Source organism: Myotis davidii, unplaced genomic scaffold, assembly GCF_000327345.1.
Source record: "Myotis davidii unplaced genomic scaffold, ASM32734v1 scaffold319, whole genome shotgun sequence".
Taxonomy (NCBI): Eukaryota; Metazoa; Chordata; class Mammalia; order Chiroptera; family Vespertilionidae; genus Myotis; species Myotis davidii.
In genome coordinates this window covers 752,238-774,688 of record NW_006290675.1, presented here as the reverse complement: position 1 = coordinate 774,688, position 22,451 = coordinate 752,238, and the positions used below count along the sequence as shown (strand labels likewise).

Sequence of the window (22,451 nt, the reverse complement as noted above, 5' to 3'; positions counted from 1 at the left end):
ATTCTGTTTTTGGATTACCCAAAGGAAAGAAATGAATGCTAATGGTATATAAAATCCATGTCTAGTTAAATAAGGAAGTACCCAAAATAACTAACCACATTAGAGACTTCAAGACCAAATCTCAAGCAGTTCAAATTTTAAGAAAGGAAAATTTCCGGGTTGTTCCCACGAATGCCCCTCTACAAAGTAAGGTGTCTTATCTCTTACACTGAAGTCTTACGCTGTTAACCTCAAAAGCTAATCATGAGGGAAAACAAAGGCTCCGAGTCTGGGCACAGTTCTGAAGGACATGAGTAAGAAGGGCAAACGTGTCCTTGACCACCACACCTGGCACAGCCCGGTGGACCTGGGACACGATGGGAAGACCCAAGCCACAAACACAAGCACCACCCACACACTCCCCGGATGGTCTCGGGCGAGGTGGTGCCAGATGGAAATGGCTGAACAGACAGTAACTTCAATCATTCTTTATCCAAGTACATCAACTTTCTCTGCTTTTAGAGGATTTTTAACCACTCAGAAAATGTCTATATTGCCAGAGAAAGGAAAAAATCCCCCAAACCTACGTAACTTTGTTTTATTGGAAAAGATTCCTGAACTTAGTCAGAAACCACAGACTGGGAGGCAGTCTCTTCACACTGTTTTAAATATCAGATAACAAATCACTGAAGGAATTCCCAGCTAACAGCAAATCTGAAGGGTTAGATTAGGGGTAAAAATGCAAAAAACAATCAAGTTGCTTCAGGCAGGCAGCAAAGACTGCAACAAATGACAGCTGACAGAGTTGGAAGAGACAAACAGTAAAAAAGGAGGCAAATATAAAAACATTAGGACATAGAAAAGATATGCACAAATCTCATATATGAAAGCACCAATAGTTGTAACAGTCTATAAGATAACATGTATATTTGTGCTCTGACTAGGAAGTGATTAATATCACTTAATTTAACCACACTTGTGAATGTATGAGTATAAACTGGTAGGTATGTATGTGCATTACATATATTTGGAATCTTAAACAGAAGGGTTCTTCCAATTTGGAAAATTCACTTCCACATAATATTGCTTCCCATTCACACTCTTCCATTATGGCATCACAGTTTCTAGGGCCAATCACAATATTATTATCAATTCCCAATTAGGTGTTTGGGTCACTGTTCATTTTTTAGGTGTCTATAAAGAAGCTACTACGTGAGGTAAAAAGTTGTGTGGTTTTCATATACACATATATCTATACTCTGTAACGCACTATATCTATATCTAAATCTAACTATCTGCTCACTCCTGTTTACATCTGAGGGAAAGGTATATCAAACAAAACCGAATTTTTAAAAAACCCACCTCTAGTATCTTAAATATCTATATGGCCAAAGGCTATTTATGAAAAATACATGTACATTTGCAGTATTTATAAGTGTCTATTTACCAGAAACAAAATCAAATACTAAGAAAATTAATAGCTGAATCTCCTTCACCTGCTTACACTTCAAATTTAAACACTGCCAAACAGATTTTATTTGCATCATTATTTCCTTGATAATTCTAAAAACCCAAAGGATTTCTAAAGTTCTTTCAAGTTTTCCACTGTATCATCGTCTGTAAATCAAAAGACTGGGAATAATCTAGATCAGGTGTGGGGAACATCCGGCCCTCAGGCCATACCATGGGCCCTATAAGGCCTGTGAAATCATTTGGTCTGGCCCCAGCAAGGCATTAGGGGGGAATTAATTAAATGTTTGATCAAATACAGCAGGTTAATTGTTAAGCTCATAATTCTGTGTGGCCCACGAATGATGCTATAAATATCCAAATGGCTCCTGGTAGAAAAAAGGTTCCCCACCTCTAATCTAGAAGGTCATCAGTGGGGGCCTGGTTACATAAACGAGGGCATGGCCACATAAGGATTATTGTCATCACAAAACAGAATGAAGAAGAACTTTATGTTCTGATGAAATGGTGGGGTAGTAGATAGGAAAAGTAAGAACTGTGATTATATTATCCTTCCTTTTGTGGGAAACAAAAGAATATACACATATCCTATTACAAATGTAAAAGCCTCCAGAAGGACACTGTTAACACTGGGAAGCGGGTGGAGAGTTGGAGGAGAGGAGGGATACTTTCACAGCATACCCTTCCATACCCTTTGAATTTTAAACCATGTAAATATATTACTTACTTAAAAAAATAATTCCAATTTTCAGGTTTATTATAGAATATATTTACATGCATTTAGCTTACCATCATCTGATCACAGAATTTATCATTGAAGGAGTTTGGGAAGAGCCTGGTAACCGAAGTCAGACGATTCACAACATTCAGCGTCAAACTTCGATAATCCCCCAGCATCATCAACAAAGGTCGCATATGTGTGTGGATTTGATCTACTTCTATGGTAGCACCTTCTAAAAACTATTTTAAAAGAAAGGTTACAAATGAAAACAGATAACAGACTATACTTTAGAATAGAATAGAACTTATGTGCAACTCTACCAGCAAGTTTCTGTGTTCCTTGAAAAAATGAAACATTAAACATATCTATTGACTAGTCATTGCTGTATAATATTTTTAAAGGTTTGGTATGACTATGGAACCAGTAGAGACATTATTACAATCCAGTGGCTATTAACGTGCAGATTTCCAGGCACACAGACAAGGTAAACAGAACTCCTAAACCGAATTCACACACACACACACACACACACATACACACCCCTCACCTTTCGCATGCAGGCTTCTCCAGCCTCCTGGAGCTCACTATTTGTGGAATTAAGTGCTTTGAAGAGTGCAGCAATGATCTTCTCTCTGGACTGAGGAAGGTAATTGCAGGCAGCAAGTGCATCTTTAGGGAGAAAAAGTAATATAATCTCATTATTAACCTGAAAATACATGAACATATTGCTTATCTAAAGGCTCTTACCAGCCCTGGCCAGTTTGGCTTAGTAGACAAGAGCATTGGCCCTCAGACCAAAAGGCCCTGGGTTCAATTCCAGTCAAATGCATGTACCTGGGTCATGGGCTCGATTCCCAGTAGGGGGCATACAGGAGGCAGCCAATGATTCTCTCTCATCATTGATGTTTCTGTCTCTCTCCCTCTACCTTCCTCTCTGAAATCAATAAAAATAAAAGGGTACATCTTTAAAAATAAATAAATAAAGGCTCTTACCCACAAAAATTATGTGTCACTAACCCTCTTTCCTAGTATCTGACCTTGAGAAAGACAGAAAGACCACATGATCCTCTACTGGCATTATCTAAGGGTGACATCAACAGCCAGAGGGGCCATGACAGATTTTACATTGTCCAGATAGGAGGGAGAGGGCAGAAGAGGGAAGAAAGAAGGTCCCCAATGACACTGCTGCCCCCACGACATCTTCACAGAGGGTGAGCATGGCTGACCTGTGGTCAGATGCTTGCTGAATTCATGAAGAGGGCATGGCCTTGATGAAAAGAATAGACACACACACAGCCAGGCTTCGCTCCACTATTCATATCTAATCAGGCAGCCTCCTCCCAACTTGAGAGACTTTGAAAATACAAATATTCTGAGGAAAGGAGACACACCTCAATCGTATGCTCATTAGGAGAGAACAGCCTAGCCTTGGCTGGTGTGTCTCAATGGAAGAGCATCGGGCCAGTGCATCAAAGGGTCACAGGTTCAATTCCTGGTCAAGGGCACATACCTGGGTTGCCGGTTCGTTCCCACCCTGGTTGGGGCATGTGTGCTTGATTCCAGGTCAAGGGCAAGTACCTGGGTTGCAGGTTCAATCCCCAGCCCCAGTCGGGAAGGCAGCTAACAGATATGTCTCTCACATTGATGTCCCTCCCTCCCTCCCTTCCACACTCTCTAAAAACCAACAGAAAAAATATCCTCAGCTGAGGCTTACCAACAACAAAAAGAGAGAACATCCTAGCAAGAGGACCATGTTGCCAACAGGAATGTCTAAGGGCACCCCAAATAAAAAATCCCAACTCAGAAAAAGTGAGAAGCTGGCAAACATCCCTGCTCTGCACCTCCCTCACTCTGGCTTACTTTGTCTTAAGCACCCCACCCAGCCCCATCCTCAAGCTTGGATATTATATTCTCTGTTTCTCAGCTTCTCTACCGCTAATTCAAGGATTAGGGTATAAATTTATTAAGGGTATAAATATCAATAGATCAAGAGACAAAGTCAACTTAAAAACCTGTATTGGGTATTACCAAAAAGGGGAGGAAATGACTGTTTCTAAGCACAAGGGTGAGTACTGACCTAGTATATTTTTTTAAACTTAACACAATTCCTGTACTAAACACTGATAGCTAAAATTCAGGAAAATCTAGAGCCAGCAGGATTCTCAGATGCTTCTGAATCATTACAAAGTCTATAAAGAATGTTGTATATCTTACTAAATACTCTGTTGGATGAAAATGGTAATATATGAATGGTATGACAACTCTGTTAAACCAGAATATTAGGTTCATATAGTTTATTAAATAAAATTTACTATAGAACTATAGTTTATTAAATAGAATTTACTATAGAATAAGAAATTATTTAAATCCTAACAATCTATATAATCCAGACATCTCATTATCTAGTTTGATAAATACACACATAGTTTTTGATCCCACCTTAGAAACAACACAAGAAGCCAAAAAAAAAAAAAAATTAAACAACATAAAAGGCCACTGTCCCCTTTCACTTTTATCCCCAGTAACTTGTTTCAGATTTCTATGAACTTACTTAGTGCTGCAATTCTCAAAGGCACGAGTGATGGAAGACTTTTGTAACAGGGCAGCTTTGTTAAAGCTGAATCTTCAGCCTCACACAAATTCAAAAGCTGCAAAAGATAAAGCAATGTAATTTAGCCTGCTCTTACTGTAATGACATAATAACCTTACAAATAAAAGAGCACAGCAATCTTCCACACACCCACAACACAATTAACTGACAAACTGAACTCAAATTCCAAAGAATTTTATTCCAGGTCAAGGGCATGTACCTTGGTTGCAGGTTCATCCCCGTCCCCGGTCAGGTGTGGGAGGCAACCAATCCATGTGTTTCTCTCACATCCATGTTTCTCTTTCTCTCTCTCCTACTTTCACTATAAGTAAATGGAAAAAAATATCCTCAGAGATAAGCATTAAAAAAAAAGAATTAGCCCTAACCAGTTTGGCTCAGTGGATAGAGCGGGGGAATGTGCAGGAGGCAGCTGATCGATGTTTCTCTCTCATCGATGTTTCTAACTCTCTATCCCTCTCCCTTCCTCTGTAAAAAATCAATAAAATATATTTTTAAAAGAATTAATGCTTTTAATCTGACTGTATCTAAAGATTAATTTCTGTTTATTACTGTATACACACTGTAAATTGGGAAGTTTACAGTAGCAAACACTTGTAAGATGTCATCTGCCTCTGCCCATTATCTTGAATCGAGGGGCAAGTCAAGTCCACTAAGCAGCACGAGAACCCAGCAGGACAAGGCTCCAAAGTAACAGTCATGGTCCCCACCTATGATCTGCAGCTTCTCTGCTATGACCTTAGGTGTATACCAAATGCTCATGCTCAGTTTCTGTATCTTCAGGAGGTCAGAGCTACAGAGGGCATTCATGTGAAGTAAGGTCTCAACAGTGCCTGGCACGTTTAACCGTTTGGCTGCTAACGTTTTTTTTCAGACATATGCCAAAACTGCGGCACTAATTGCGCGTGTATGGGAAAAATGTAAAACACTTTTTATACAATAAACTCACTTGTATTGCTCTGCAACAACAAAAATTAAAAAATACCAATTGTTTACATAAATTTGTTTTAAATAAGAAGAGCACGATAGCGCTCCTTAGCAGTCAAACGGTTAAGTGTCTAATAAACTCAGTAAGCTGGCACTTGCTTGTGCCGTCTTATTCTGAGCACCAGCAGATGGGACAGTGACTAAAGTAGATGGTACAGTCTTAGCTCTAGATTACAACTTGAAAGCCCTGAAGAGCAAGTTTCCTTGGTAGAGGGCTAAGAGAATTCAAAGGACTCAGGAAACACCCACCTTTTGTTGAACATCTGCAATCACTATGCCCACCTTCTCCCCAATCCCAGATGTAACATAGGTGTGCCGAGTGCTGTGCCAGGCTATTGCTGGTTCCCTGTGGTCACCTCCCAGGCCTTCTCTGAGTGCTGCCTAACCAGTCTTCATGCACAAAGACAGTTTACCAGACACACGTCATCACCATCCACACCACGCGTACCACCACCCCCCCTACCTCTGTGTAGAACACCTTATGCTCCACCACGTTAAGATCCATTGTGAAGAGCCTGGGCTGCAATGTGGTACAGAACGTGTTCCCCTCCATCAGGCCGATCTGTGCATTGGCAGGCTGGTGTCTGAGCAAATGCTTCTTAGGTGGGACCATATCCTGGAGGACCTGGGACAGGTAAGGAGGAACTACAACTAAACACATGCCCCTCAAAAAGGCTCTCATCACAATATTCTAAAGCAATTACCAATTTGAAAATCATAAGAGATTAAAGGTTATTACAGATGCCTTTTAATTAAGTGACAGAGAGATGCTTCATGTGCTAAAACTGGGCCATGGGTGTCTGATATACTTCATTCCTAAGGCTTCAGAGTAACCTCTCTTAAAACAAACAAACAAACAAACACAGCCCTGATCAGTTTGGCTCAGTGGAGAGCGTCAGCCTGCTGGGGTCCCAGTTTCGATTCCGGTCAAGGGCATGTATCTTGGTTGTGGGCACATCCCCAGTAGGGAGTGTGCAGGAAGCAGCTGATCGATGTTTCTCTCTCATCAATGTTTCTAACTCTCTATCCCTCTCCCTTTCTCTCTGTAAAAAATCAATAAAATATATATTTTTTTAAAAACACAAAACTACCAGATTGTGCTATACTGATCCAGGAAACCAACCTTCTATCCTCTTGACACTGGCCATTACCAATAGAACCATTAATATAAGCACATTGATTTTTACATATCTGAGGTTAAAAACAGCATATGTAATAGTATTCTGTAAAGTGGACACAAAATTATAAATTATGTATCCTCTCTCAGATTTAAAGGGAGAAAAAAGTCTCAAAAGTTTTGATCATGTTACCCTTGCTCTGGTGACAGAAATCTCACCTCTTTATGGGGTTCCATTATCACTGTCACACTTTTTCCAGTGACCTGGGCCAAAACTTGCAGTGAATGCATAGCCTGTTTCCTCACAGTGGAATTTGGAGAGGTGACTTCTCGAACCAAGTCGTGTGTCACGTGGTGAAAAGACTTTTCCTGAGCTGCCACAATCTCTTCCACTCTCTCCTCCTCTTTTAAAGGTGTCGCACACCTCATCAGAAGCTGCTCCAGCGTGGTTTTGGCCATGGCAACGGCCCCATTGGAAACCTGCAGGCCAAGGACTCCTTCGATCAAAAAGGGAACAACGCTGCCCAGGACACCCATGTCTCCTGCGCAACCTGCCTGCCATAAAAACTGTCTCTAAGGGGGAGGTCACGCCCCTCGTGCCAACTACTTTAATAAGACTATTTCATAACTTCCATTAGGTACTTATAGGTAATTCCTGAGTCACTCAGAAAGGAAAACGTGGTGTAGACAGGATCTTTGTATTTACCAAACAGATAAGCTAGCGATGCCCAGATATTCTGCCTGCATATACGTTCATAAAGAATGCAGCGTCTGTGGAAATGCTGGACCATGTGCACTACTGAGCCCCAAGACAAGACTGAGGAGTGGTGCTTCCTTCACAGGTCACAGATGTTCTGTGGTAAGTTCTCTGGTTTCTGACTGCTCCTTATGAAAACAGATAGATATCTGATAACCAGAGAAAACCTAGAGGGGTTCTCATCTGTCATTTTATTGAAGGTGTTGATATAAAACCTAAGCTTCTAGGAGAGCAAATTTGCAGAACTGACTCTTGCTATTCTCCAGCAAATCAGCTTCTTGAGACAGCCTGGTTATAGGTTTGGAGCCACCATCACCTACCTCTCCAGTTAAGTCCATCATGACAAAGAGAAGCGCTTTGAGGAATGTCTGCTGGTTCTGCAGAACCCAGGTGAGCGGCAGCCGCTCCATGAGAAACTTAATGGACACCACACCCCCCAACTTTGCATACCAGGCCTGCTCATAACAACACGCACACAAGCGCTCCACAATGTAAGAAAACAGAGGCAGCTGGCATGCCTGGAGAGAAAAACAAACACAAACCTTAATGTGTTACCGCAATTCTTAAACTACGAGTTTCTAGAATGACACCCTCAGGTACAAACCCCACAAACAGGAGATCCAGCCTTACCCTCTCCTTTGAGCCCAGGATGATACTTGCAACATCAAATATCACAGCAAGAGCCACCTCTCCAATCTTGCAAAGTTCCTTTTCTTCATATGCCATACATATAGCTATGGCATCAATGAGAACCAATGGATCCATTCCTTTCGACCCGTTTTCTTCACTGTGAAACATGGCTGTGCTGGGCTGGCTGCCCACCTGGTAGCAAGGCAGCAAGAAAGGACCTGGAGGAGAGCACAGGGTGCATGAGAGAGAAGAGTATCCGCATACCAACATTCTTGCCCCTCAAACTGCAAAAGTACCTCATTTTCTTTTCTTTGAGGTTAGGAACTTAATACTTTAGACCAACTTCTATTAAACTCAATATTTTTAAACTAAGGAGTCTGATTTACACTAAGGTAATTTTTCTGAATGTTTTTTATTAAACATTGTATTACTTTCAGATTTCCTCAATCATAAGTCAAAAATGTATTAATTTGAAATAAGAACCACTTGCTGGTTTGGCTCAGTGGATAGAATGTTGGCCTGTGGACTGAAGGGTCCCGGGTTCAATTCCAGTCAAGGGCACATGCCTGGGTTGCAGGCTCAATCCCCAGTAGGGGTGTGCAGGAGGAAGCTGATCAACGATTCTCTCATTATTGATTTTTCTATCTCTCTCTTTGCCTCTCCTTTCCTCTCTGAAAGCAATAAAAATATATTTTAAAAAATAGTTTATTTCTCCTAAAATATTCTCATGGCCAACTTTAAAAAAAAAGGAAAAAAGAGAGAGAGAACCACAATCAGGTCCCTTCTTTTTAAAAAGTCATTCAACAGGCCAAAGGGCAGAGCATGCCAATAACTATGGGTTACCCTCTGTACATTCCTGACATGCATATAACAATCAAAAGTAACAATTCACACACACAAAAAAAAGCAACAGCACCCAAGTATGACACCCAACATACACACAAAGAACAACCTGCCAGCAACTATTAATGCCTCACAGGTGCCTAGGACCCACAAGTTGAGAATTATCAAAAAACTTACAGGTCTGCTGGAAAGTTAACGTTAACACAGAAGAAACACTGAGAAATAATCTAAGTGCTAAATTGTACAGTACCAACTGTCCAGGCCAAGAGTTATGAGGGGAAAGTCCCACATGTTCTACAGCCTCAAGAAAGCCCATCGTCGTTCTCCAGGGTGAGGGCTCTGAGGACATGCCCGAGTGCAGTGCTCCTCAAGGGCGTCCACTGGCCAGCACTAGTCTGGGAGTAGTTACCCAAGTTGGGAGTAAGTGTGCAGAAACTTACATAGCACTGGGCAGCCCTGACAGTCCTACTGTGTTCTACCAAACCACCAGTCTGTAGTGGCTTAAAAATAAAGCCAAGAAGACAAACTCTGTCCTTCACACCCAGAGCCTGAGAACCCCTGCAGCAGAAGCAAGTAGCTATTCCAGGCAGAGAGAAGAGATGGGTGAGCATCCCAGGAGCAGAGATGAGCACTGCAAGGGAGCCTTCGAGGAGCTGGCTGAAGAGCAGAGAGGTGACGATGGAAAACACATGGAGGAAGGTCAGCAATAAGTGTAACTGCAAACTGTCTCTGTTTACACAGCCAAGACTATTCAGCCCCCTTTTTCATAAAAACACAAAGGGCCGAAATACTGAGTGCATTTTATAGCTAACACTTGGAAACAATTTTCACAATACAGCACCCATTGCTGAAATACCAATGATCTTTTTCAAGTGGAAAATTAGAAAACAAAGGCCAAAAATCAATCAGCCAACCTCAGCTTCTCTGAAAGACTACCATGTCCTGACCAAGTTTTTGAAGTCAAATAACCGGTCCTTGGCCCCACTCACCACACTGCTGGGCAACTGCCACCATTGTGTAGTGGCGGATCAGGCTGGCTACAAAGGGCAGGGCGCTGGGCCGAAGATCTTTAATGACTGCAGACATGAATGCCCCGGTCAAAGCCTGCTCAAATGTCTTCCGAGCTGGAGTATCTTGTGCTTTGTAGCGATGTGATATGATGACATTAGGTATGGTCTTTTCTGTAAAGCTGGAAGACAAAATTTAATCCACCATCATAACACCAAAGTCCTGAGCTGATGGCTTCACCATGACTTTTTTTTTTATTGCAACCCACCCTTCTTCCTCATTCAGATAGGACCGAGTAAATTAATTTCTCTGCTTTAATTTCAGTATGAACACTTATAACCACTGATTCATCAAATATGTTCTACCTGATAGCAGCATAGGCAATGGATCAGAGGGAAATAACAAAAGGGCAGCAGATTCAATTTTTTATAATATTTCATTTTAGGTTTGAATTTATCTTTTTTTTTTAATATATTTTATTGATTTTTACAGAGAGGAAGGGAGAGGGATAGAGAGTTAGAAACATCGATGAGAGAGGAACATCGATCAGCTGCCTCCTGCACACAGCCCACTGGGGATGTGCCCGCAACCCAGGTACATGCCCTTGACCGGAATCGACCCTGGGACCTTTCAGTCTGCAGGCTGACGCTCTATCCACTGAGCTAAACCAGTCAGGGCGAATTTATCTTTTATAATTAAACTAGAGGCCTAGTGCACGGATTCATGCACATTGAAAGGAAATTAATTAGAAGAAATATTTTAATATCACTATTCACCCTTTCTCTATAATAGAAGTGTCAGAGATGAAAGAATATCAGTAAAATGTATATGACAATATATAAATTGATTAATAAAAAATATGATATAAAAACAGACATGATATAAAACTAAAAACATTATATAAAAACAACAAAGACATGATATAACATTGATAAAAACAGTAACTGGCCGAAACCAGTTTGGCTCAGTGGATAGAGCATCAGCCTGTGGACTGAAGGGTCCCAGGTTTGATTCCAGTCAAGGACATATGCCTGGGTTTACAGGCTCAATCGCCAGTAGGGGGTGTGCAGGAGACAGCTGATCCATGATTCTCTCATCATTGATGTTTCTCTCTCTCTCCCTCTCCCTTCCTCTCTGAAATCAGTTTTTTAAAAAAACAAGAAAGAGAAAAATTCTCATTACTGAGTTATTTAAATATATGTATATTTTTTAAAGTAAACGTTTGAAATACTTAAATGATTTTTTTTAAATTTGCACATGTCAAATTTACTTTTGTTAAACTTCTTGGTTTTTTATATATATTTTTTTTATTTTTAGATTTTTATTTAATATGTTCCATAAAACTGCCTGAGTTGTTTTTTTGCTCAATTTTTTTGCACAAGTATTTAGCTCAATTTGACGTTTGTTCTTTTCTATTATGATTCTTAACAGCTTTGAGAAATAAATTATATACCATAGGATTCATTTATTTTAATCATATGGTTCAATGAGTTTTACATTTCTGTAATTGTACAACCATCACCACTATCCAATTTTAAGACATGTCACCCCAAAAAGTCAATCCCTCTCCCACCCTCATGCCAACAACTGACCATAACCTAAATTATAGGAGCAAAATACAAATATCACATGACAAATATCTGGAGAAAGAAAATATCACTATGGACTGGAAAAGTAAAAGATCCACTGAGTGTGTATCACGTGACAGGCCTGTGAATATAATGGTGGGCAGAAGAAAGAGAAAAGAGTATCACCCTCGGTTCTTGAAACTTCCAACCTAATGAGGAGTCAATCATAAAGGCAGATCACAACTGATAAATTCTAATACTCAAGCACCCAATTGCTCCCATTTTCTCTAAAAGCCAACGGAAGCATTATTAGGCAAATAACATGTCGTTTTCCTAACTAGAAGGAACATGCTCATAACATTAAGATATCTTAAAGGTCCTCTCCATCCCTCATTCCTGAAGCAAGGTATATTCAATTGCAGAGAATTAAATTACCAACATACTTAGGGTGTGCAAGGAGCTGATAGAGAGCATGTTTATTGTCCTCTAGACTCATCATTGCCACCAGGAAGCACTTGATCACTTCCCACGCCTGCCTCCGGTAGTAGGGCTCAGTGTTGGCACTTTTCAGGCAGTCCAGAGCGGTTTCAATGGCCTATGACAACAAATAAAAACAAAAGTTATAGTTGGTACCAAATTACATGTCCTTGAAAGTCTTTCACTGAAAGCATTTTCAACACGCAAAAGAATCTTAATGCGTATTTTTTTCTCTTGAAGTGAGCAGAGTGGGACTACACAGGGTAGCAAGTACTCCCTGTGTAAGACCTCCAGAGAAGGCGATGAAAGTATCATGAATAAGGAACTGCACAGTTCAAATTAAAATGTAAAATGGAGTTTACTAATTTTATGCTTAAACAGCCAATAGGAGATTCCAGAAATTAAATGAGACTTTAAGAGTCCTTGTGGTAGATTTGCTGGATTAAACTAGACACTGGGTCATCTACACACTTATCAAGGTCCTCAAGAGAATAATGAACTTTCTGCAGACCACAGACTTTCCTGTGTCTAAGTTCAAAACTAAAAGACAACTTTCCTAAGCTTTCACTAAATTCTTCTTTAAAAGAGAAAAAGGTTTACATCTTTTTTTTCAGAACACCTATATAGCTACACTCATATTTTTATCCTTTTCATTTCAATGAAATTGACCAGAAAGGTAGGGGAGGAACAATCACACAGAAAAATAATTTGAAGCCTTTATCAGCTAAAGATATTAACTTAATGATAATTATATACATATGTATCAAAGAACTAATCTGTATCAAAAATTAAACATTTATCCAGGCTCTGTGTGAAGAGCCAGAAAAAGAGCCGACAAGGACAGAGCCCTGCACTCCAGACCCAGCCAGGCGACAAAGCACACAGGGCCGCTCAGTGTGATACAGCTTCTCACCACATCACCCCAGCCGTGTGTCTGAGTCTTCTGGGCACAGCAGAACTGTCGTTTCTCCTACTGCCTCTAATCTGGTCATTAATAGGTAATAAATCATGTGAGGATAATTTTAGAAATTTTATTTTTAAGAATCAATGTAAGCTATGAGCCAATTACCCACTGGAAAAAAATAAATGACTGTTTTAACAGAAATTTACTGGCACTGGGGTTGGTCTCGCTGGTCATTCCCTTTGCCTAGTCGACTCCTTCAGCTCACTGGGCATGCCATGGCGCTGAGGATGCTGCCTGCTGGGAAAGGAGCTCCACAAGCACCATAAAGTTTCCATAAAGGTGCAGGAGGACTGTGGAAGCCTATCTTCAAAACCTGGGTTCTCCCACCCTAGCTGGTGTGGCTCAGTTGGTAGGAGCATCATCCCATACACCAAAAGGTGGCAGATTCAATTCCCAGTCAGGGCACATAACCAGTAGGGGGCGTGTAGGAGGCCGCTGATCAATGATTCTCTCTCATCATTGATGTTTCTATCCCTCTCTCTGAAATCAATAAAAACACTAAAACAAACCACTAAGTTCCAGGGCCAGGTGGGCAGGGCATCACCTTCTGGTCCCTCAGGAAAGATGGACCTGCTCAAGGGTCCAAAGCCTCAGGGGTAACACCCCTCCGCTGGCCTCCTGGTGGTATGAAAGCTCCCTCACCCACCCAACTGGTCTCCAAATAAATCTCATTCTTCTTTGAGTTATAAATTCCCTCACAAAAAAGAGTACATGTTTTATTCACATATTTTCAAATAGGAATTCTTAAAAAGAAACTTATAGTATCACTAGAGGCCTGGTGCACAAAATTTGTGCATGGGGTGGGGGGGTGCATCCCTCAGCCCAGATTGCAAGAGGGTGCAGGCCAGGCCAAGGGACATCATCAGTGCATGATTGGGGCCAAAAAGGGACATGGGAGGTTGGCCAGCCAAGGAGGGACCGCAGGAGGGCTCCAGGGCGTGTCCCACCCTTCTCGCTCAGACCCCAGCAGCAAGCTAACCTACCAGTGGGAGCGTCTGCCCCTGGTAGTCAGTGCACATTATAGTGACTGGTCGACTGTCTTCCCCCTGGTGGTCAGTAAATGTCATAGCAAGCGGTTGAGCGCCCTTAGCATATCATTAGCATATTATGCTTTGATTGATTGGACGACTGGATGACCAGACACTTACCATATTAGACTTTTATTATATAGGATTAAGAAGCTCCCAGAGACTTCCAAATTTACCTTCTCCATTGGAAGCTGAAGAGATGCTTTACAATCGGAGAACTCCACTGTAATACTGGGGCCTTGAACTTCAGTCAAAACATAGTGCAGCTTCTGGGATTCCTTTAACATCTTCCTGTTACTGCCACCAAATTTACCAAGTACACGATAGGCTACATGAGAAATGCTATCAGCAGGATTGCGTAAAGTACGCCATAAAGCCTAGAAATCAACACACTTTCATTAAAATCCTTTCAAGGTAATGCATTCACATGGCTCACAAATTAGAACCCAAAAGTTATAAAAGACTATACAGCAAAATTTCTTCCTTCTCTTTCCCCCAAACTAACAAATTCCCTTTCTTGGGAGAAGCCAATGTTATTGATCTTGTGTATTCTCCCAGAAAAAGTTTATGTCTTTACAAAAATGCATATATAAATATAAACATTCTTCCATGCTCCTGAAGCACAAATGGTAGCATAGTAAATACTGACGAGCTGAAAAGCAAGAAAACTAAGCAATATATAGCTTAGGCATCTTTACAAAATGGGATTGGGAGGAACATAGAGAGAAATGTGGTTTACTGGTAAGTTCTCATCCTGGGGTTAGATGGTAAGTTCTCAGATTTTTACTTCTACTAGGTTTTATAACTTCAAAACATGATATATGAATCATCTCATATATTTAAATTATCTTATACATTAGGAAGGATGGCAAAGGGGGAAAATGTGGATCATGTTGGGACCTGCATTATTAGGAAGAATAAATAATGTGTACCTTGTACACACATACTCAACTGTTCCCAGAAATTTTCCATTTTCCCAGATAAATTATCATATCTTGAAAATTACCATAGCTCATTATTAAAATCTATTTCTTAAATCACCTTCTGAAACAATGCCCAATATTAGTGTCTAGCAATAATCAATAGAAAATCTTGGTACTTTCCTCTAAAGCAAAATTCCAATTTCTCTTATGTACCTGTAGGTCCAAAGAGGCTTCTCCTTAATAACTGCTGAGAGGTGTTGTCTAAGTCCCCTCACCTCTACCCCCTCTACCTGGCCTACCTAATCCTCACTTATCTTCAGAGTGACCTCTGCTTTACTCCCCGGGAGGGGCAGGTAGTGGGAATTAGTGTTTCTGTGCTTCTGATCTCCAAATACGCAGACTTAGCTGGTTGATGGAGCTAAAGTGAGACAGCTTATCCCACTTGCCCAGTGGATAGGTTACTGCGCCTCCAAAAGCAGCCAGGGGCCTGTCTCTCCCTGGGGCTGTCTGCCTCACAGAATGGCAAGAGGCTGGAGAACCCCTCCCTGCCTCCTCCTCCCACATGGTGCTCAACCACCATGGGGCAGTTCTTCCAAGTTGTCATCTCCAATCTTTTCTACCCAAAGACTTCTGTCCTTTAGGGGTTACTGAGTCCCCATCATATAAAGCTGTCGGAATTCTGATCCCAGTGTGGGGTCAAATACTCTATGCTAATGGGGCACATGAGTAAGTAACGGGTAGCCTAAACCTCTAACAATTACCAACCACATTACAAATCAATAGCAGCAGCAAAAAATGAAGGAAAAACCTGATATCTGACATATGAACTCTAATGAACAAAAAATACAAAATGTTGCCTGGCCAGTGTGGCTTAGTTGGTTGGAATGTCATCCCGTACACCAAAAGGTTGAGGATTTATTCCTGGTCAAGGTACATATTCAAATTTCGGGTTTGATCCCTGGTCAGGGCACATGTAGGAGGAAACTGATCGATGTCTCTCTCTTTCTCTCTCTCCCTTCCTCTCTCTAAAAACAAATAAAAAAAATTTAAGACTGTTAAAAATATCTATATATAAAATGTTTGCAGACAGCTGTTTTCCCTTAGTAATCTGCACCTCTGTACTGTGTAGCTCAAAATCTTTTGTGAATAAAGAAAGGATCTCCTGGAAGCAACAGTGACCATACACCTGCCTTTGTAAGTCACCAACTAAAGGAACATGATACCTGTAAAAGCCTCCAAAAAAGAGGGCAGTACTGCGAAACAAATAGTCACTCAATACTTACAGTATTTCTTTACATATTGTCATAGCCAGAAGATGCACAAAATAAGTTGAAAATTTCACCACTTCATCCTGCAGACAGTCCACCACAGAGCATGGAGAGCTCAACAGAGGCCTGTCACTGCCAGCCAGATGGCCTAAAATCTTCAGTAGGCACTAAAATGAGCACCTAGCGCCCTCTGCTGGCACTTAGGAAAACAGACTTACCTGCATGAGCTCTGCGCGTACTGGCTGAATGTGGTCATACAGGAAATCGGGCTGCAGGTTGTCCACACACAACTCCAGAGTCCTCAGGCCTTGGCTGACCAACGTCTGAGAGCCATTGAGAGCAGACACCAAAGGATCCATTAACATGGGCAAATACGGCAAGAGAGAGCTCAGCCGTACAGGCACCGTGAGACACAGCTCCACGAAGAGATCCTTCATGTGCTGCTTATGCAGGCCGCTCTGCAACATGTTCAGCCCTAATAACAGGGTGTGGGACAGTCAGAGGGGAAATTGCCATCCAGACACAGGCCGAAGTTAACTGTACAAAATAACTGGTACACTTTTCATTATATACATCAATGTGATGATAGGAAGACTTCTTATGCCTTATAAGTTACTATATTAATTAGCTAACCCTATTCTATAACTGCATCCACGATCCCCTTTGTCTGTGCTAGTCATAGTGACAACAGCAAGCTGCATATAATTATTATATACTAAGTTATAATTATAACATGTCTTGTAATATATTACACATCAACCTTTTTAAAATGTTACACTATTAATAAGCCCAATCTAAAGACAGAGACTTCTGATATGATACATTCATCTCAAGTTTGAGGTTTACAATCTTATATCTCAAGTTTCCAGTAGGTCAGTTGATGTTTATGCTCTAAAATATAAATATTTTTCCAAAAATCCACTTTTGTTTCTTATAGAGAGGAGCCTCCTTCTTATAAAATCAACCTCCCCACTCTTCATGAGGGAAACCAAGTATTTACTGAGCTCCTTCCTAACTAACACGAGTCAGGTCAAGACTAGCTCAAAGCACTTAGAGGCAAGCTAGAAAGAGAAAAGCATGTGACTCAGCAGACCCACCACAAGGTACTGCAGGTTGAAGAGAGCTCAGTGAAGAGTTGACAGGCAAGTCACCATAGGGTAGGAGAAGGAGGATAAAAGAGGGAAAGGCTAAGTCCCCAGAAGGAGATATGCTTGAACAAAACAGGGTAGGGAGAGATGAGCTTGGGGACAGCAGAGAGTGTACAGGAAGAAATGAGACTGATCAGAGCAGAGGGCTCAAGTTAAAGAATGACCGGAGATGGGTTTAAATACGAACAAAGGAGCCCGATTATGGTTAAGCACTTTGCCTGGTGGATTTATGACCATGTTACATTTAATATCCAAATATGTATTTCCCAGTTGCCTTCTGGGTATACAATGTTGTAAATGGCTTCTCTTTAAAGAATTTACAAAGAAAATTTAGATTTAATCCTTTGCTAAAATGCCAGTAGCTCACACTTACAAAAATACAAATTCCTAAGATAATGTTTCTAATCAGTTCACACCCACAAACATTGGATGGACTCAAGACAGATCTTCTTTAACTTTACATTTTGAAAGCATTTCTAATTATACAGGAACTAGTGACCTGTTGCGCGAATTCATGCACATTTAAAGGATATTAATTAGAAGGTGGCCAGCGGGTGGGACTGGGCCAGAGGGGCCAGACACGCCCTGGAGCCAATCTCCAGCAGTCCCTCCCGGCTGGCCACACCTTTGGCAGCGCCAAGGCTCAAAGGACGTCTGTGGAGTGAGCAGGGGGTCCCTCCAGCAGGTGGGGTCCCTGGGCCTGGCCTGTGGGGATCAGGCCAAAACCAGCTCCCAAGGGGTCCCAGAGTGTGAGAGGGCACTCTACAAAGTTGCTGCATTGAGCGTCTGCCCTCTAGTGGTCAGTGTGCTTCATACCAACCAGCTAGTCGGATGGTCGCTTAGCCTTTTATATATAGACTAGAGGCCTGGTGCACGAAATTCGTGCACGGGAAGGGGGATCCCCTCAGCTTGGCCTGCACCCTCTCCAATCTGGGAACCCTCCAGACCTCTGGCTCCTAACTGCTCACCTGCCAGCCTGATCCCCCTAACTGCTCTCCCGTGCCTGCCTAATCACCTCTAACCACCTCTGCCTCTGTCCCTGTGGGTTTGTGTCTCCGATCCGGCCCCCAGCAGCCCCAGTACCGAGGTGGTGGGGCTTGGGGCTGCTGGGTGCCAGCCTCCCTGCGTGTTTGTGTCTTCGATCTGGCCCCCAGCAGCCTCAGCACCACGGTGGTGGGCCTTGGGGCCGCTGGGTGCCAGACCTGCAGGTTTGTGTCTCTGATCCGGCCTCTAGCAGCCCCAGCACCGCAGTGGCTGGCCTTGGGGCTGCTCGGTGCCGGGCCTGCGGGTTTGTGTCTCCGATCAGGCCTCCAGCAGCCCCAACACTGCAGTGGCTGGCCTTGGGGTTGCTGGGTGCCAGAGCTCCTGGGTGCCAGTCCTGCGGGTTTATGTCTCTGATCCCCCCAGCAGCCCCAGCATCATGATGGCGAGGCTTGGGGCTGCTGGGTGCTGGGCTCTGTGTGTTTGTGTCTCCCATCTGGCCCCCAGCAGCCCCAAGCACTGCCTGGCCGCTATGGACAGGGCCATTTTTGTTGGGTTAATTTGCATACTCGCCCTGACTGGCTGGTGGGTGTAGCGTGGTGGCCAATTTGCATGTTTCTCTTTTATTAGTGTAGATTATTGAATTCTGGCTGTGTAAAGCAACTAAATAAAAATATAAACTTATAAATCAGCTTTGTAACTTGTTTGCCCTTCTTGTTCTGATTATCTTTCAAATCTAGGGATTCCTGATCTTACAAAACCACTAGAAACAACCTTCTAGACTTGCTTACCAAATGCTATAGAAATACAACCAAGTCCTAACTGAGGAAACCAAAACCTTCCAACTCTCATTCAACTCTGAGTATAGAGAAAGAGACCAGAACTGAATGGGGAAAGGGGACTCCTTTCAAAGTCCCACTGACTTTAAAGATAGTGGAACACAGGGACTGAAGGGCCTCATTCTCATTCTCCCTCTCCCTCTCTCTCTGCAGGGGATATACATATATCTCCTCACGATGACCTTCAATGGGTACAGAGGATGAACCCCAGCAACCAAGGGCAGCCCCACACACAAGGCTAAAAGTCACGCACACAAGGCTAAAAGTCAACCAAAATCATTGCTCTGACCTTGCAAGAGGTTTGGAAGAAGAGGCAAAAATTCCTGATACAGGAGATCATGGCTACCGCCCCCAATAGAGCGGAACAGGGCCCGAAGCAGCAGGAAGTAGTTATAGGGCTCTTTGGCAGTCTGTGCGAGCTCCATGGAGCTGTTCACAATCTTGTGCAGGTGGGGCTGCAGGATACAGAAAAGGCACGTTAGTAGGCTCTAAATGAGGCGGATCCACATCCCCAACAACTGTGCTAAACATTCACTGCAATCAGACAGGAATGGAAGGTAAATTCTTTTTTTTTTTTAATTTTTTTTATTGATTAAGTTATTACATATGTGTCCTTATCCCCATATTACCTCCCATCCCCCCACTCATGCCCGCAACCCCCTGTTGTCTGTGTCCATTGGTTAGGCCTATATACTTGCATATAAGTCCTTTGGTTGATCTCTCCCCCTTACCCCTACCCTCCCCTACCAGGAAGGTAATTCTTATAAATTTGTTGAAAAACAAAACAAGAACTTGCCAGCTTTTATTTGACTCAAATTAATTTCTCTTAAAATATATGTTGGTTTCCACCAGTTTGGGTGTGAAAGAAGCATTTAATAGGTTCCTATCTGTCAACTCTGCAGTTCTCATGAAAATAGTCACTCATGTATAAGACTAAATAATCAAACAAGATGAAAGAAGCCTGTTTCCTATGACAATCTAAATGCAACAAGTAATCTAAAGGAACTAAAATTCCCTAGCAACCAAATATGTAAAGTTTGGAAGAGCCTCAAAAGACATTTATGATAAGGTTTTGGAAGACTTGATCGAAAAATGGGTATTTCTTTTTAATAAAAGAAGCACTTTAATAAAAAAGCACTTTATTAGCTTACAGTACCTTTAGTTAACATTTTTATCTTGTACTTCAAATCCTAGTTTTGACATGTGACGGGTTAAATTTAACATGATACTTTCTTGCAGGTATATTTAAAGTGAACTGTGAACTGTAAACTGTTGGTATAATCACTAATACAATTCCAAACTTGTTACTCTAAATAGCATATTTATTTTACAGAATAAATATGTTCTCTAGGTAAAAAGTTATATGAATTTATGATTTCAATATTTTTCTTGAACATCTTCCTATCAGTCTTCCCCCCCCCCAATAGGTTTTGTTTTTGTTGTCATTCTGTATAGTTATATCTAATGTCGGTACAAATAGAATTATTTGACCATTCCAAGTTATTTGGATACATTACAATTAAGTACTTTTTTAAAAATCAAGTATTTTTCTTCCATATTGACAAAAAAGTAATGTTAAGGTTAACAGATTACTATATAACTGAAAATGACTAAGAAAAGCATCACAAAAAAGCACAGATTACTGCTGCTTTTTATCATTATCTGTACTTTTACTCTAGAAAAAAAAAAAGGATCTTATTTACAGCTTCAAATTTTCCCCATCTCTCTTCAGACTCAACTGGTGATAACATTCAACTTTCTATAGGAATTAAAATTTTGCCCTAAGTGGAAGTGAACGTTTACAAGGTATTTGTTCTGTCATCTGCCACGTTTAAAGGGTGACTTAACCATGGGTTCATTTTTACCCCTTTTCTACATTCAACCAACTGATAAAATCAAATTATACAAGATTAGTCATCTATAAAAATGTTGGAGATACACTCCTCCAAGATGATCTGAATTAAGGAACACAAATGGTTAGAACTCTTGATCTAAACATTCCATTCAGGAATGTTTATGTATTGCCACAGAGAATATGAACACACAACAAACAAAGTTAAAGTGGAAAATGGCTGATATATCTCATCAGATTTGGGAGGTAAGTGAAGACATTTTTTCCCTTCTATAATCTTTTGCATCACTCAATTTTTAAAATAAGGATAATATGCTTCTAATTTTACTTGTGTAAACCAGAAAAAAAAACTGAATTTAAAAAAGAAAACTAGTGGTAGCAATATTAATGATAATCCACTGCCTACCATAGGAGTTAAGAAATGTTCATTTTAAATCACCAGATAAATTAAGCTCTGCTTAGAAATACATGAAATGTGTTCCATACTTGGCCCTTATTTGTTGCAAATATTTTAACTCTAAAAGCACTTTACAAATATAAAAAGAGCCATTCCGGTTTTTGTTCAAAAGTGAAAATAAGACTTAAACAATAACAAACCCTAAAACAAAGTACTACTTGAATCTAAATAAGCTTTACCTTTAGCATTTGTTCATTTTCAGCTGCAAAGAGGGAGACTGAGCCAAAGACCAATTTAAATAGCTTGAGGTACAGGTTAGAGAGCTCCACGTTGGAGCCCATTTCTGGCAGGCGATCAAGGAGATATTCCACCAGAATTGTAGCAAACAGAGCAGAGGTAGTAGGATTTGCCAAGAAGGAATTGGCAACAATCTATCAAAACAAGAAAAGAATGTTACAAAAAATAATCTCTTCCCCAAAACAGCTTTAAGGCAACAATCTATCAAAACAAGAAAAGAATGTTACAAAAAATAATCTCTTCCCCAAAACAGCTTTAAGAGAAATATACTCCAAAAACACAAAATCAGACACTCCAAGAAATTAATTACTCACCAAAAAAAAAAAAAAAAAAGAAAAGAAAAGAAACAGATTTACTGAGCCTTGAGTGGAACAGTTCAAGTACTTAATCTGTTATTCTGTCCTTACCATCAAACACCAAGAGCCTATACCTAACACATATTGAATTTCTACTAATGAAAACTGGTCCAAAGCATCTTGAGATTTTGAGAGGGAAATTTTTTTTTTATTGCTTAAAGTATTACAAAGGATATTACATATGTGTCCTTTGTTTTTTCCCCCGCCCTTGACAATCCCCTGGCCTCCCCTCC

At 41.1% G+C, this 22,451-nt stretch overlaps 1 protein-coding gene across 1 annotated transcript in view; it reads right to left on the bottom strand.

Annotated features, from left to right (window-relative positions):
* The window catches only part of TRRAP (transformation/transcription domain-associated protein), a 113,501-nt gene that overhangs the window by 68,482 nt on the left and 22,568 nt on the right, over positions 1-22,451 (bottom strand). The window contains 13 exon segments of the mRNA XM_006763707.2: positions 2,239-2,409; positions 2,718-2,839; positions 4,722-4,818; positions 6,229-6,390; positions 7,102-7,362; positions 7,960-8,157; positions 8,270-8,487; positions 10,102-10,301; positions 12,132-12,283; positions 14,334-14,534; positions 16,567-16,823; positions 19,606-19,771; positions 21,805-21,996. Coding sequence (XP_006763770.1) covers positions 2,239-2,409; positions 2,718-2,839; positions 4,722-4,818; positions 6,229-6,390; positions 7,102-7,362; positions 7,960-8,157; positions 8,270-8,487; positions 10,102-10,301; positions 12,132-12,283; positions 14,334-14,534; positions 16,567-16,823; positions 19,606-19,771; positions 21,805-21,996 — 2,397 coding nt within the window.